This window comes from Abramis brama, assembly GCF_963993115.1.
Source record: "Abramis brama genome assembly, chromosome: 16".
In the NCBI taxonomy this organism is placed as follows: domain Eukaryota; kingdom Metazoa; phylum Chordata; class Actinopteri; order Cypriniformes; family Leuciscidae; genus Abramis; species Abramis brama.
The window spans coordinates 15,378,168-15,395,829 of record NC_139978.1 but is presented as its reverse complement, the minus strand read 5'-3'; the positions used below and the strand labels follow the sequence as shown (position 1 = coordinate 15,395,829).

The 17,662-nt window shown below is 37.3% G+C and overlaps 1 protein-coding gene across 1 annotated transcript in view; it reads left to right on the top strand.

Moving 5' to 3' along the window:
- Positions 1–402: 402 nt before the first annotated feature.
- Positions 403–17,662, top strand: part of gpat2 (glycerol-3-phosphate acyltransferase 2, mitochondrial) — a 46,215-nt gene continuing 28,955 nt past the window's right edge. Inside the window, exons 1-5 of the mRNA XM_084087275.1 lie at positions 403–590; positions 6,460–6,570; positions 9,353–9,426; positions 14,959–15,069; positions 16,729–16,863. Coding sequence (XP_083943401.1) covers positions 525–590; positions 6,460–6,570; positions 9,353–9,426; positions 14,959–15,069; positions 16,729–16,863 — 497 coding nt within the window. The 5' untranslated portion in view covers positions 403–524. The remainder of the gene's footprint in view (positions 591–6,459; positions 6,571–9,352; positions 9,427–14,958; positions 15,070–16,728; positions 16,864–17,662) is intronic.

The window sequence follows — 17,662 nt, the reverse complement described above, 5'->3', positions numbered from 1 at the left end:
TGGATGATATACTTTAATGTAAAAAAGATGGACGATGCACTTTAACTCTCTTCCATTGAATGTCCTCTTACCAATGTCCCAATATGGCGCTGATCGCGCAGACTCAAGACCCCGCCCACACTCCTGCAAAATCAGTTAGTACACTACTGCAGTTAGTACACTATTGCTGAATAAATCATTACAATCAATCAATTGGTGTGAAATAAACTGTTGAAATTTCCTATTGAAATGGGGAAATTAAAGTTAAAGCTCAAATCTCCTCCCAAGGATCCCGGAAAAAGTCTGTTGGTGCCTCAGTGACTACTTCGCTCAGAGAAGCTGTCAATCACAGCTGTCAATCATGACACCTCACTCTGGTTTTTACAGCATCAAATAACTAACTAAAGCCAAACTTATAAAAAAAAAAAAAAAACGAACACTTGCACTTCACCTCTTGATAAACGGTATGCATTTTTAATAATCTATCAATTTTATTTCTTCAGGATTACTTCTGATGGTAAGGTAGCAAATTGGTTTGAAGAATCATGGACCCAGACAGCGAAAATCCTTCCAGTAAAACTGCAGTTTCTTTCCAGCCCAAACGCCCCGCGGTAAGACTTTTCATTTCACTTGACAAATCTTACTGTTATATATGTGGGGTTAGAAGTGCTGAATGTTAAAGATTGCAGAACGTTTAGATTAAAGTAACTTCAGGCTAAGCCTTGGTTAAAAGTTTAATTTACTAAGTCTTTGTGTACTTTGATTACTTTGTGTTACTTTTTTGGAAATCTCTTTTCTTAGACAATGCCAGTAATTCAATCTCTGATGCAGTGGTAACTTAAAGGGATAGTTCATCCAAAAATGAAAATTCTGCCATCATTTATTCACCATCAAGTTGTTCCAAACCTGTATGATTTTTTTGTGCTGAACACAAAATAAGATATTTTGAATAATATGGTTAACCAAACATTTGCTGGTCCCCATTGACTTCCATAGTATAGGAAAAAAAAAATGGAAGTCAATGGGGCCCATCAACTGTTTGGTTACCGTCATTCCTCAAAATATCTTCTTTTGTGTTCAGCAGAAAAAAGAAATTCATACAGATTTGGAACAACTTGAGGGTAAATAAATGATAACAGAATGTACCGTATTTATTTTTGGGTAAACTATCCCTTTAAGCCTCTGCACACTTAGGAATATATGTATATGTAAATGTGTGTGTCTGTGTATACATACGCTACCCTTCAAACGTTTTGGTCGTTATTATTTTGTTTTTGGATTTTTCAGGATTCTTTGATGAATAGAAAGTTCAAAAGCATTTATTTGAAATTGAAATCTTTTGTCATTTTAAATCTTGACATTAAAAATGTCTTTACTGTCACGTTTGGTCAATTTAATTTATCCAGTAGGGGTGTAACGATATTCAAACCGAACTGAAAAAACTCGATACACGGTACGTGGTACGTATCGCGATAATCTCATGGCGTACTGAACGTGCCCCACCCCTGCTGCCCCGCCCAGCCCTGGCCCATAGTTGAGGATGACTCATTTTAATTTGTCACAAAACAACAAATAGTAATTAGGGGTGTAATGATACACATATTCGACCTGTCTTATGTGTACATGACGAATACAGCGTTTTAACCTAACCACCATTAACCACCACCAATTGGAGTAAAAACATAACTAGATTGTGCAGTTTGCATACAATTTGGTATTTGAGTGTTGATTATTATATCTTAGAATAAATAACAACTGAATTTAGGCTAATAGTTTGGGCTCTGTTGTTAACATTTAATATTATAGTAATGTGCAAGTAAGATAATTTTGTTATCCTTAAAAACTTTTAATTATAACTGAATTTATTTAAAGACAGAGACACAATTTGTTCAGGAGACCACAGTTTAATATATAAAAAAGGCAATTTTATGTTTAGTTCCCGCTGTACCGAACGTGATCTCATAACCAAGGTACGTACCAAACCATCAGTTTTGTGTACCGTTACACCCTTAGTATCCATTGTTAATATTGCCTGGTCAGTGTGCAGAATATGCTACACAGAAGGATAAAGGACTGCTCTTGCTTTCATATTTTCACTCATCCCACCTCTCTCCAAATCCCCCTACTTTCTAGAAGATAATTGAATTCATAACTCAGACCAGCTGCAGACGATTACTCCAAACGCCATCCCATTTTCTCCCAGCTGTTGTTGGCAGTGTTGGTTTACCCCCGAAGAGCTGCTGACTTTATCTGTGATTCAGTCCACTTGAGGGTTCTTGATTGGGTCTTTGATCGTCTAGTAATCCTCTTATTCTAGGGCAGGTTGGATACATAACACAAATAATGAGCTACTGTCAAGTCAAGTCACCTTTATATCACTTTACATAATACAGATTGTTTTAAAGCAGCTTTACAGGGGTAAACAGGGAAATGACGATTCAATGATGCAAACAGAATTCAATTCTGCTGTAAAGCAGCTCTAAAAAGAAAAGGGTCATTGTTCAGCTGAGGTCGGTTCAGAATTGATTTTGTTCTGTTCAATAACTGTGTAAAGATCATCAGAAATGAAATAAGATCAATTCAGCTATAAAGCAGCTCTGTAGAGACTGTGATGTCATCGTTCAGCTCAGTTCAGTTCTCATCCAATAGTGTCAGTACAGTCAAATCAATAATATTGCTGAATCCTGTATTGTGTGTCCCCAACTATAAGCACTGTGTGTCAAGTAGTAAAAAATGCAACGTGACATTAGTCTTTGATGAAACTAATGTTGACAAGTAAAAGAACACTGAAGATGACAAAAGCTTTGTTTAGACGAGCAGCAAAAATCTGATTTTTGTATCCCACTCAAACCTGTTTTGTTGTTTGTCACATGAACGACAAAAAACGGGTTGGAAATCTGATTAAAATGAGTCCTGATCGGTCCTATCAAATTTCAGTAGTGTGTCCTGGCCCTGTCATTACTATGGAAACCTCTATAGATGATGACTGTCTAAACGAAAAGATCTGATTTCATCTCTTGTAAAATTGTTTGAAAAACAAGATAAAATTGGATTCATTGTGAAGAAAGTCAAAAAGCCCTTTGATAAATTTCTCAGAAGCTGCTTCCCCTCAAACGCTGATGAAAATGACCTGAAATGTATTCCATTTTTGATTAGTTCATTAGTGTTGCTGTATCAGATTGAAAAATGTTATCTGTGTTTGTAATGATGGTGATTATCATAATCAGATTCAAAGCACAGCACCAGGTAAGCGTAAGGTAACTCTTGCCTCCGTTAATGAATGCGCATGCACGGCCAAAAAGCTCACACACACAGACTGTCAGGAGTCAATCATGTGGAACCTTTGTGGGATCGTTATATCGTTTTTTTCTGTAATTGATTCCAGACATAGATGTACTCACCTGGTCAGGAATGAGATTGAAAACTTGTCAAATTAGATGCAGTTGTAGAAATAATAACTCTACCAAATTATTGAATTACTCAGAAATGCACGCAGTTTTCTGAGCAAGGGTTCAACAAGCAATTTTCCCCTTTTTTCCTGAGTCTTAATAGGTTGGAGATGATATTTTCTGCACAGAGCCATGACAATTCTATGTAATTCAAGTGAGTCCAGAACCAGACTTTTTGTCCAAAATGATTCTTTAGAATAGTGTTTCCCATAGTTTTTTGTCTTTTCCCAACCGTTTAGTGTCAGTGATGCTCCAAGTGCCAAAATACATTTATTTTATATCATAAGAAATATAATAAAAAGGAACATAAATGTATCTACGTCAACAAACCTAATTAGTTTCATTGACTTATACCTGGACTTTAAAGTGGACTCAACTCTTTCTAGCTTGTGAGAGTGTGTCTCAGTAATTATTAGTATTATTATCATTTCAAATACAGATGTATATTACTATTGTAATACAGCTGCACTGTAAAAATAGTAAGTATATTCATTATTTAATTTACACTGCAGTAGTAAATTTGCAATATTTATGTCTTAATTTCTTCAATTACAAGAGTTAATTATTATTCAAATGCTAATTGTGGTGGAAACTGCTGGGAGACTTGGCATGAAAGTTGGCATGAAATGAAAATTCACCCGATCTATTTGTAAACAGGTCATTTGTCATTTGTCACAGGTTATTTGACCTTTTACAGCACTACCATTTTCCCGCTTTTACACTAGAGGTGACATTTTGCCTGTTAGAAATACATACCCCAGTTTGGGAACCACTGTGTGAAGTGGCAGACATACTCACAACTTTTTTCCGATCATTTGGTCCATTTAAACCCTGCCCCTTTCTTACTTCTGACTGTAAGCTTGCATTCAGATATGCCGCCTTTTTTGAGTGCCACACCCACATCTCAACATCCAATCAACATCCGGTTGATAGAAAACAATATTTTTTTCCAGTAATCCGTTACACTCAGGTGTGCATCACAATTCTTCAGTTTCATTGCCACTTTATGACAAGTTTACAAATGCTTCTCATTATGAATCATCTGGAAATCATCTGTCCATGATAATGTTGGAATGTGAAAATAAAGCTTAACTGACACACATTGGGTTACCAAATGCACGTTAAACCCACAGTACAGTACATGCAGAGGAGGAGTCAGCTTCATTAATTTTGAACCGTGCCATAGCCCGGCAAGCCAGACCTACATCAAGATGTTAGGTATGGCAACTCACCATAGACACGGCTCAATCCGAGGGGCGGGATAAACGGCTGTCTTTCAAATTCCCTCTGCACGCAATAGGACAGCGCTACAACCAACCAGAGCGTTTTCCCAACAGCGGAGCTAGTTGATAGATTCAACTTTTGCCATATCTGGCCGGCAAAACTACGAACACATCTTCCTTTTTTAAAGAATGACTTGAGTGCCGTTCTTTGCTCATTTCTCAAAGAAAAACCTAACTCCCAAGTCCTCCAGAGTCGCGGCCAAAGCCGATTCGAAAGACTGTTCTCCAGCAGCAGCCGCCATTCTTTGTTTTCAAGTAGCAGGGAACCGTCGCAACTCTGTCGTCATTATGTTAAGCCCGCCCCGCCTACTTTATACACGACGTGATTGGGCTAACCCAATTTAGGTTTTTGCAGCTCGAAAGTCAATGGAGAGTTGCTAGACTACCCTGGCTGCAAAATACATTTTGTTGCCGCTAGGGTGCGTCTAGATTTCTAGGCTAACCGTGCCACTCTGATACACTAAAACACCGTGCCGCACATCACTCTGAAACCCGCAGCGCATCACACTATACAATTATTTTATTTAGTTGCAGCCTTTTGCAAATTGATAAGCGCACAAAGCCATAATCACAATTTCGATTTTTGTACAATTAAGAAATCTCAGGTCAGATAGCAAAAAAAACCACACACACATGAAATCCAATTTCTACAAGCACAAGCCAAACAACCTTGGTAAATGGTTTGAAATCCCATTGAAATTATGTTAATGCGTCACAGTCTGAACAATCCTCGCAAGTTTTCCTTGTTACTATGACAACCAATAGCCGTGTCCCTTATAGCAAAAGTGATACCTTGCAGTTTGATCTGAAAAAAATAATTTAAGAGTAACCGGATTCCCCTACAGTGTGAACAATTATTTTATTTTTTTTATCATTTTAATATTTAGTGAATTTGAATGGTCTAATTCATATATTATTATTTGTAAAATATTTCTCTTTTACTCTTAAAACCAAAGCATTTGATTCTTATCTGTTCTGAAATTCGAGCTGAAGTGAATTACAGCCTAATGCAATTCCTCTGGATGTCAGACTATATTTTCTTGCTTTTATTACTCCAAAGACAGACACTATGGTGTCAGTGAGCCCAAGCTAATGAAACATTACCAGCAGAAATAATTTTCCATTGAAAAGGAGATTGAAAGAATTAACCTGGGTGATGGAGCCCCCATCCATTATGCAGTCTTATTTAATAATTAATTGCTGTAAGTGATATTTCCCACACAGATGATTGTAATGGCGTCTGTTGTTGAGACAGCTTTGAATGATGATAAATAAGTCCTACTGTCTCCAGCCATGTCTCTTATCCGTCTGTGCTAAAATGTTATTATTAGTACCAATTTAAATTGATGTCATCTTCAGTGGATGTTTTTAAGGGGACGGCTCTCTGTCACAAAGGCCCAAATTGAATGCAAATAAATTGTACCATCAATTGGTTGTTCATCATGGTTGTTTTAACCACTCATGAATAGATTTCATATTCCGTCCCTCTGTTTGCATTCAAACATTCATCCTTCCTGCTTTGATGATGGAAAATGTGAAACAAATGAAGCGATCATAGAAAAGATAAAATTGGAACATGTTCCATCCCGGAGGATTGTCTCTTATCTCTCTCCATGTGGAAAGTGCTGACGCTTGTAGTCCCAGTTTTAAATCTTCAGTTTATTTCTTTCTTTGTGTTCCGGCAAACCCTTTTATATGTTTCTGTGTGTGTGTGTGTGTGTGTGTGTGTGTGTTTCTCCTTTTGGTAGCTGTCGTGGTGTGTGAAAATCAGGAGGAAGTTGAAAAGCGTGGCTCCTTTCCTGGGCAGGTTCAGGCCGATGGTTGGACGGTGCTGTCACCAATGCACCCCAGAGAGTCTGGTAAGAAAACGAGAGGGATGAAAGGATTATTTGAAGATAATAAAAGGACAAACAGCCAGAGGCAGATGGGGGAAGTACACCGGTTTAGGCTCACCTGAAAAACCTCAGACACTGCTTTCACAAACCAATATCATGAGGAGCGATCAAAGGGATTTCAGAGCGCCAGCAAACGTGTTACTTATGGTAGGGATAGCAAGAAAAAAAGGGATTAGTAGTGGAGAGAAAAATAATGAACACTCAAGAGGCATAGTTCCCCCCCATGCTATGAAGAGCTTTTCAGAAAACTGCAGACGACTAAGCTTGTTTCCAGCAGCACTGGTCCCAGTGGGCACATGGTGCTGAGAGCTGGGATGTGAGGCTAATGGAGCAGTAATCAGAGGGTTATTGGATCGAACCTCTCCTGAAACAATCTATTAATCTCAGGCCAGCCAGCCAGATAAATCATATTTGAGCTATCTGGTGTTTGTATTAAAAGTCATTTAAAAAGCATGCTTGGATTTTACTTAACCCTGTCAAATAAATCTGCACTGAACTAGGTACGTAGCAACCACCATAATTGTACTTATGAGATGTCTGCCCCCCCCCCCTCCTCTAGTTTTACTGAACAATCAGTGCCTTAAATTAATAGTTATTCACTCAGTCATGTCATTCTGTAGAGCGCAAAAGGAAATTATTAGCAGGATGTATCTTTTTTCAATGTACGCACATTTCTGAATTGAAGTAAAAAAAGAAAAAAAGAATATTTGCGACATTAAATAAGAAAGTCATATTGTGAGACACATTAAAATTTAATTAAGTCAGGATTAGGTGTTAGGATTAGGACATTGAAGTAGCTTTTATAAACGTGCCTTTTATAAAAGCTACAAGAAAAAAAAACAAAACAAAAAAAACATTACTAGTGTGCATCTTGAGACAAAACAAAGCCACTGACATATTTTGAGATGTCAGTGCAAGTTGCTTTTAGTTAAGACCACTCAAACATGCATTTCAGTCTGGGACTAGACTTAAAGGAATAGTTCCCCCCAAAATTTAAATTCTGTCATCATTTACTCACCCTCAGGTTGTTCCAAACCTGCATGAATTTATTTGTTCTGTTGAACACAAAGGAAGATATTTTGAAGAATCGGAAACTGAACAGTTCTGAGGAACCATTGACTTCCATAGTATTTTTTTTTTTTTTACTACTATGGTAGTCAGTGCTGCCCAAAAGAGGCCTGGTTACAAATTTTCTTCAAAATCCCTTCTTTTGTGTTCAGCAGAACAAGGACATGTACAGTATACAGGTTTGGAACAACTTGAAGGTGAGTAAATTATATTTTTCATTTTTGGGTGAACCATTCCTTTAAGCCTTGTCTGTGAAACCAGGCAAAGAAGTTGCAATTGCAAGATTGTGGGAGATCTAAAGTTGCAATTTATCTCTGTACTTTCAATTTAGGGCCTGTTAACACCTGGTCACTTCTCTGATCGGATGGCTATCTGATCGTGAAAAGACCAGGTGTTAATGGCCTCCGAAACGCTTTAGAGAATCACATCACTCAAACCACCTCTCGCATTTCAGACGAAACTGGACAAATGTAAATGCATCTGGTTGTTTAAACCACATACCTGGATGTAAAATTTACTCAGCCAAAATGAAATGAAAATAAAATTTTGAGAGCGACGCCGCAGATGAGTAGCTGAGTATCTCTTCAGCAACCAATGCGCTGACTGCCGCAAATTAATCTGAAAGTAAGTCGCAGACGCTCAACACACAATCATCTTCATTAAAAGTATTGAGACTAAATGATCTTACCAGTGCTGATGCCGCTCTCTCTCCTATTGCGGTTTTTAATCTTGAAATTAGCTGATAAGTAAAATGCAGCACATATCTGTTGCTTCTGATTGACGTGACCTCTGTTAAATTTGCATATAGCACGGGAATTAAAGATTGGATTTATATCCGTTTTGCGGAGACACATTTATGTGGCCAATTGTAAATGGAACCGTTTTAACAAACCGATAAAAACTGTGGGGTTGATAAGATTTTTTTATATTTTTGAAGAAGTCTCTTTTATTCACGAAGACTGCATTTATGTGATAAAAAAATACAGCAAAAACAGTAATATTGTGAAATATTATGATTTAAAATAACCTTTTTCTATTTTATTTTATTATATTTTAAAATGTAATTGTATTCCTGTGGTGGCAAATCTGAATTTTGTCATCTTTTGACAATCTTTTTTTTTCAGGATTCTTCACTGAAAAAAAAAGAGAACAGCACAAGACATTACACGTCTTTTCTAAAGGCTTATAAGATAAACATATCTTATTGACCCCAAAATTTTAAATGGTAGTGTATGCAAAAATCCTTCCTAAACAACAAGATTTTCAGTGAATAGTTACCTAAATTTCAGTTTATTCTGTAAATAAACTAAAATAAACAGTTTAAACAGTAACTATCTTTTTCATTTCTGAGTGCTTTCTATGCTGCTGCACAGAAAATATAATACACAAGTTATTAATTTACTTTGAACTTGCATGATACCGTTACTTGCATGTCACTATGTTTTGAGAAACATTTTATTTTTGAAGTATTTTATTCAGGCCCAATTTTTGAACATCTTTCAGGCTATGATTTATAGTGGAACTAATAGGGTGCTATTTTGAACACTAAAAGGCTTCCCTAAAGTGTGTCATTATCTCAGTCTATGTAGGACAGCAGAGCAGACTCTCTGTACTGTGATGGAGGCTGGTTAGCGCACTTTCCATCAAGTTTGATCAAATATCCTCTTGCCACTCTCAGGGTCTGAAGTTGCTGTGTAACACTCCTCCCCTGGGCTTTCAGAACCTGACGTGTGTGAACGAGACACACACCGGGTAAGTGCACATCCTTCACTCAACTCAAGCCCTCCACATCCGGGCCATTAAAATAACAATGCACCTCTCAACTCCAGCTTCAAACTGCTCAAGTGTAATTACTGTTTGTGTTTGACTCGCAAGCCAAACATACATGTACTTCAGTCCCAAGAATAGATTTCTCTTTTTACATCGCAGACCCACAATCAAGTGCAGATCCACAATCCCGCTACCCTTTTGTAAAAGGGTACCCTTTTTGTACACTTTTAGCCAATCACACACCAGAGTTACTTTAAAGCTGCACAGGTTTAATAACTTTTTATATATCAAAAAAGAACATTTAAATACAGTACAAAAAAAAAACAATACAGAAACTCTTTCCCTTACAGCGTTTTTAAAAAAAGTTGCCAGCCACCGCCCGCGTTTTTGGTCATTTTCACAATTTCATGGCCCCCAGAATACTTTCTTGTATGAATATCTGAACATGCAATATGTCAAAAGAAAGAACAGAACCTGTGTTAAAAAAACAAAAAACAAAAAAAAACTGTTTTATTCTAGCTACAGAAAATCACGTTTTCCTACATCCAGATCAGATTCAGAACGATGATCAAAATTTAGATCAACACCCCCAAAGCTTGCACAGTCCTAACCACTTCGTGGGTGGACATTTCACTCAGTAACATTAGGCCGTTCTGATTTATATGCTGTTTATTGTTGATGATCAAATTTTTTTTCATATGCATCTGCTTGCATATGAGATCGCTCCTTTCTGCTTGTTCTTTGCCTGTGATTTGATCTGGAGAGACTGTACTTGTTCAGGAGATGCTTAATAGCGGCCCCTACCTAACAGTGAAAACACGAAAAAGCCGTAAAAACTCGTCAATGGCAGGAAAGCATTTTCTCATAAAAGGACGTCAATGACGGAGAAAGAGTTAACAATGAAAAATAGCTACATTTGTTACAGAAGTTATTATTCTTTGATAATGTTAGTTAAAAAAATACAACTGATCATTGTTAGTTCGTTAGCTCAGGATTTTAATAATGTATTATTAAATGTTGAAACTAACATTAGATTAATAAATGCTTTATAAGCATTTTTAATTTTCAGTTTATGTTAACTAATAGAGCCTTATTGTAAAGTGTTACTAATCAATAATAAAAAATCTGAACATTTTAAATCAATATCTAGGGCATGTTGTAGTCCAGATTAAAATGTAAAAATGTTAAAGATTGAAAATAAATAGTTCAACCTCAACTGCTTCAACCTTAATTTTATGAAACAACAAGAATACTTTTTTGTGCGCAAAAAACCCCACTAAAATAACGACTTTATTCAACAATTTATTTTCTTCCATGTCAGTGTCTGACTCTGTTCACTTGAGCCCCACGACACATGCGTGTGATGCTGACGCAGGAGTCGGCTGATACTGAGCCGGCGTTCTGACATAGAACCCGGAAGCGCTGCACTGTGTTTACAACGTGAACAGCATCAGAGACTGACACTACTGTTATTTTTTGCTTTTTTAAGCACAAAAAGTATTCTTGTCGCTTCATAAAATTAAGGTTGAACCCATAGACTGTAAAAAAATATGGACGTAGTGTCCGTGACGTCACCCGTAGGTTTCTGAAGACCGTTTTTGAAGCCTAAAGTGGGCGTAGCCGACCGTCGCCATCTTGGCAGCGCGTCACTCCCGAATTTATTTATTTTTACAGTCAGACAATGAACTGAGGTAACGTGACGGCTAACAGACAGCAGACAATCGGCTAATGATGACTAATGACCACAGCAGCGGGAATCCACCTGTCACTCAAAAGTGGACACACCCTTAATTATGCAGAAATTTAAGGCTTAATATAATTTAAACGGATGAGTTATAAAAAAATTCACCCCCCTCACAGTTGTCATGAAGGGCAAAATTAGCTGTATAGACCAAAGCCACTTTTTGCTCCAGCCTGTAAACATGATTTTTTCTGCTGTAAAGTTGGGCATTTTAACATGGGGGAGATGCAGATTAGACTCACTTTTGCAGCCAGCCTCAAGCGGCCAGTTGATGAATTGAATTGTTGGTTTCGAGAGAGACAGTGAGGTTGCCGCTTGGTTGAACCTCAGTAGTCACATGGACTATTTTAACGGTGTCTTTACTACTTTTCTGGGCCTTCAAAGTGGCAATTACGTTGTAGTCTATGTGGGGGTCAGAAAGCTCTTAGATTTCAGCAAAATAATTTGTTCCGAAGATAAACGAAGGTGTTCTGGGTTTGGAATGACATGAGGATGAGTAATTAATTGCATAATTTTAATTTTGGGGTGAACTAACCCTTTAAAATAGCTTCAGTCTAAACACTCTTACTTCATTAAGTATATGCAGTACCATGAATATGCAAATTAGCCCCGCCTCCACTCACTCACACCAGCTCAGAGATCCATTCGGTTAACTTTACTGTAGTAAACGCTGCACAATGGTATCACTCTTTGCAATGTCTGACACATAACGGTAATTAATATGATTAGCCTTTTGCTTGACTACGTTAACAAACAGCTAATAATGTGTTGCTAATGTTACCCAAACCATGTCCTGTTCGCCATCTCTGAGTCATACAGCTGCCTTCTAAATATCAGCATCCGCAGAAACGAAAGAATCTGAAAGTTAAAGATTTCCATTAGTAACAATGATTTGTGCCACCTCAATGATGGTTCAAATACTTACTTGCAACCGGGACATGTAACATATACTGCCATTAATGTAACAATCTAAACTTTTGCTTGACTTCTCATGGAAGACCTGGGATGACTTATGCGAAAGTGACCACTTCCCCTTGATAATTGCCTCAGAAGAATTGGACATCCAACAAAGAATCCCAAGATGGCAACTTAAAGCAAATTTGTAAAAATGTTAAACACTATGCTATAAAAATTTATATATAAAAGATTTTCAAGATCCAGTAAAAAGGTTCACTGACATTCTTACTGAAATAGCAAACAAAACTATTCCTAAACTGTCAACAAAGCCATGTTGTAGGTCTAACCCATGGTTCAATGAAAACTGTAAAAAAGTTATTGAAATCCTGAAAAAAGCATAAAGAATTTTTAATAAAATCTGATAAGATTAAAATGTGTCAGGCACAAGCACGCAGAGTTATTAACACAAAGAGACAGAGCTGGAAAAGTTTTGTATCAAGTTTAACTGCAAACACACCGACCAACAAGATCTGGGATGTAATTTCGAAAGATGAACAACAAAGAAGGTGGATCACAAATACAACGTATTAAATATTGAGATATTCTTTTAATGACAATCAGGAAATAGCAAATGTTTGTCTTTTGAAAAGAACGCCTTATTAGAAAATTGACAACCTGAATTTCAAACAATACGAACACTGCAAAAGCAGAAATATCTGGACTTCTCCTCGAATAACACAGAACCGCATAACGATCTCTTCACTATGAAAGAGCTTTCAAGTGCTCTTAAATGCTCCCATAATGCTGCAGCTGGTCCAGATGAAATTCACTATGAGTTTCTGAAGCATCTACTCCATGCTGTATTATTACTCCTCCTCAGTTTTAATACAATCTGGAGAACAGCAGATATACCACAATCTTGGCAAGAAGCCATCATTTTTCCTATACCTATTTCCTATTCTTCCTATATATATATATAAACCAGGCAAGGACCATTTTGATACAAACAACTATTGCCCAATAGCTTTACTGCCTTTGCAAAACAATGGAGAGAATGGTTAAAAAACATCTGGTGTGGATACTGTAGTCGGGCCATAAAATAAATTAATATCAGTGTGGTTTTAGATGAGGTAAAAGTACTTTAGATCCATCATCTTATTAGAATGGAGTAATTTTTACGTGATACCTTTATCAAAAAAAGAACATGCTGTTTTCTTTGACCTGGCGAAGGCTTATGATAACACTTGATCCCCTTGATAATTGCCTCTGAAGAATTGGACAAAACCTTACTTGGAAAAACCTGAACTTAAATTTGGACATCTTGACTCAGACTCATGTTAGCACTATTCTTCCCTGGGATCTGAAAAGGTTATATCAACCCTGTTATATCAACCCTGAAACAACACAAAAAGACAACAACACACCCTCATGAATATCAGAAGAAATTTTTTAAGTAAAATGCCATTTTTCCTCTCCATGGACCTCTATTCACAGATGGATCCAAAGCAGGTAATCGTGTTTCGGCAGCAGCAATAATTGGAGATCAATTTCATGGCATGCGAATCCGAGGACAAAGTTCTATCTTTACAGCTGAAGCTTGTGCTTTACTCTTGGCTGTGGAAAATAGAAAATGGACAAGAACGAAATTTCTTAATCCACCGACTCAAAATCCTGCCTTCAGGCACTTGAATCTGTACAGATTGATCATCCCATAATTACAAGTATATTAGCTAAAGTAGATATGGTATGCAAGAAAAACTTCTGTATCTTTTTCTGCTGGGTTCCAGGTCATATTGGTTTATCTGGTGACGAGAAAGCAGACATTGCTGTAAAGGAGGCTTTCAACTTGAGTATTTCAGAGTGTCAAATGCCAACCTCTGATCTCAGACCAGTAATAAAGTCTTATATTAATAATGTGGCAGGATGGAATGGCATGAATGCCGCAGAAATAAGTTACATGAAATAAATCCTAGTATAAGAAGAATGTTAAAGCTAATATCAAATCTTAGTATGATCAAGTTGTTTTTACTAGATGCGGTTTAGGTCATACAAGAGTTCCACAAGGCTATTTATTAAATGGTGAAGAACCAATCTTTGTCAAACTACAATGACTTTAGGGGTGGGCTATATACCGGTAGACATGATTAACCAGTAGAACTTCCCCAGAGTAAAAGTGAAATAAAATCGATACATCTGGCATACAGTGCTATTGTGACTGCGGTGTGTCAAGAGACCGATAAAATAACGGTCACTAGACGAACATAATTTCCAAAATGCGGTGCTCAAGTTAAAGAATTTCAACATGTAAGTCTCTAGACCTTGCATGTTTTTTTCATTCCATTGATGCATCTCGCGTTTTAACTGTAGCGTTCTGTGTGAATGGCCCTTTAAGCCATTGCTGAAAGATCCTGACGTGTGGTGATGCAGTCATTGTTTCCCAGAAAAGAAAGAGGGCTTTCATGAAGAGTGGTTTCTAACTTCCTAGAAAACACTTTATTAGGCCAAATAAATGGGATTTGCATCAAAACACACAGTGACTGACTCTGTGAGCACCCAGTTTATCTTCTTTTCAATCACCCCTCTCACTCAAAGTGTCAGAAGCCGAGCTCTGCAAATCCTGCTGAAGTGTTTAATTCGTCTTGAATTAATAGACCCAAATCAGAGCCTGCTCTTTCATTGGTTGAGCTAATTAACATTTTGGAGCCTGATTATGCTGAGAATATGATGTATTCACCAATTTCTGATTGGTCAGTGATTGTTTTCATTGTCCCAAGGTGAGTGAGACAATATCTGTTTACACAAGGGCTCCTTTTATTTTGCTAATTGGGTAAAAGAGAGTGGGCATACTTGAATGTAGTGTGTCTGTGTGTTTTCAGGTACCGTGGCTGGTTAGTGAGGAGGGTGTGCTGTTTGCTGTTTGTCTGGGGTCGTGAAGTTCACCCCAGCCCTGCTGGAAACAGACTGCATAGAGTCCACGGCAGCGAGAGGTGCAGCTCGCTCGAGCACTCTTCACTGATTAGATGACATGCCATGTGTAGAGAGAGAGAGAGAGGATGCAAGATGCTTTTGAGGATTGCGAGGCGCTCCCATTGAGATTTAATTCAGATGTCTTTCTCCTCTGTTAATATAGAAGATTGGTAGCCACTTAATCTGACATTACATTAGCTCGCATGCAGAGATGTAAAAATCTTTATATTTTCAATAGCGACCAGTACAGGGGATTTCAACCTTTTAGATTACAGGGAATTTCAAATATAATGATTCCCTTTGTGAGGATCCTTTCTAAAATGTAAAACTATATGCCTAATATTTAGATTTATGTATTTAAATTGTATATTTGATCCATTTGGATTATATTGTTTTAATATAAACAAACAAATAAACTTGTATAATGAATAACTGATTAAATTAAATTTTCACAATTGACAGTTGATTCTCAAATTGAATGCATTTTTAAAATAAGATTCTTTACATAAAATCAAACGGATGCAAATGCTTAAACTATGCCATGGTTATTTTTGGAGTGTAAAATATAAAGGCAGTATAAAGGTTAGTTTATAATGTGAGACAAAATAACAATTTGTTTCTAAATAGCAATTTTCAATTTACTTAACACTTAATACCTTTTGACAGATCATGTTAGCTTAAAATACATATTAAACACGGCTAAACTGTCAATTTAGCCTTTACTAAAAAAAAATATATAATTATGGATGTCAGTAAAATTAATTTCAACAAAATAAATAGTCGTCAATAAAATAACTTCAGCATTCAAAATGTAGCAGAGATGTAAAATGTTCTCCCTTTCTGTCGGTTAAAAAATTAACCTTTGATAGAGTCTAGAAGTCCAAAGTTCTAAAGTTTAAAGAAAAGTTTAAAGAAATGAAGAGATCAACACCCCCCACCCCATGCATTTTTTGGTCACTAATCAAATAAGCAAAGTTGGGACATTGACCATGTGCCCATGTGGAACTCATTTGTATAAGTATTTTTCAACACCATTTTAATTGTCTTTCTGTCCTTTCCTGACCCATAAAGCAGAATGAGTAAGTCTCTTAGAAAATATAATGTTAAATAAATTGAATATCTTACGTGACCTTTTAACTTTGACAGCCCTAAAAGTACATTTGGTGAATGCTCTTTTTCTAGAGACTCGAAAAAGAGACAGACCCTAATTTGAAAAGTTGGTGGGTTGCTTGAAAGACTAATCGGTCATGAAACCCTGTATACAATTACAGTCACCTGACCATATGGGTATCTGATAGGAGCAATTACATAAGATGCATTCTTGCATTCAAAAACAGTTCAACAGAGCACTGTTGGACTATTGTGTCCCATTGCCAACTGGAATGGCATTCATTTTAATGTTGCTGTCAACTGTATGCCACATATGCCATGCTAACTTTTTTTTTTGCTTCTCACCTTGGTTCAACCCTGCTACCACACCCTCCCTCCATTCACCTAACCCAATTTGGGCCCTAACATTTAAATAACCTTTTATATTCCCAAACAGTATGGGTGTGTTTTTCACTCTGCAGGCATAAGCGGTGTGTTGCGTGGTGTTTATGTGATGATCCATGACACAATATCCTCTTTGTTTTCTCTGCGGTCTGTCGTCCTGTGACTCTGTGTGTGTTTTTATCCAGAGTGAGGCAGGCTCTGGAAACAGCATGCTCCTCAGATGAGACCAAGGTGGTGGAACTGGTGATGCCTAAGGTCAGAGGTTATTTAAGCAGACTTCTGGTCCTTACACAGACCTTCATCTCCCCCAGCCTGCTCAGGTCTGAACGTAATTCTCATTCTTAAAGCAAATCACTTTCATCCTTCTGTTTACAAAAATTAAGTCTAAAAACTAATGGATTGTTCAGCATTCAAAATGTAACAAAAATGTAAAATAACCCTTTCTAGGTCGCAAAAGTCCACATTGAAAATCTGAGATTTAAAATCCATTTTTTGGGGATTTTGAAAAGTTAAAGGAATTGTCAAATGAAGAAATATTTCACCCCATGCATTTCTTGGTCACTAATTAAAGGAACACGCCGACTTTTTGGGACTTTAGCTTATTCACCGTATCCCCCAGAGATAGATAAGTCCATACATACCCTTTTCATCTCTGTGCGTGCCGTAACTGTGTGACGCACCCACCGCTAGCCTAGCTTAGCACAAAGACTGGAGGTAAACAGCTCCAGCTAGCATACTGCTCCCAATAAGTGACAAAATAACGGCATATATTCTCAGAAGGCGAAGCACTGCTACTTGGGCGGAGAATCACTCTGCCCAAGTAGCAGTGCTTCGCCTTCTGAGAATATAGTTCCCAGTATGTATACGGTTAGAAGATGGCTGTCTCATGTGACCTTGTTATTTGTACACGCTGTGCCTATACAAATCAAAACATGTAAATAGGAAAATGTTGGTGTTATTTTGTCACTTATTGGGAGCAGTGTGCTAGCTGGAGCCATTTACCTCCAGTCTTTGTGCTAAGCTAGGCTAGCGGTGAGTGCGTCAGACAAGGTTACGGCACGCATGGAGATGAAGAGGGTAGGTATGGACTTATCTAACTCTGGGGGATATGGTGAATAA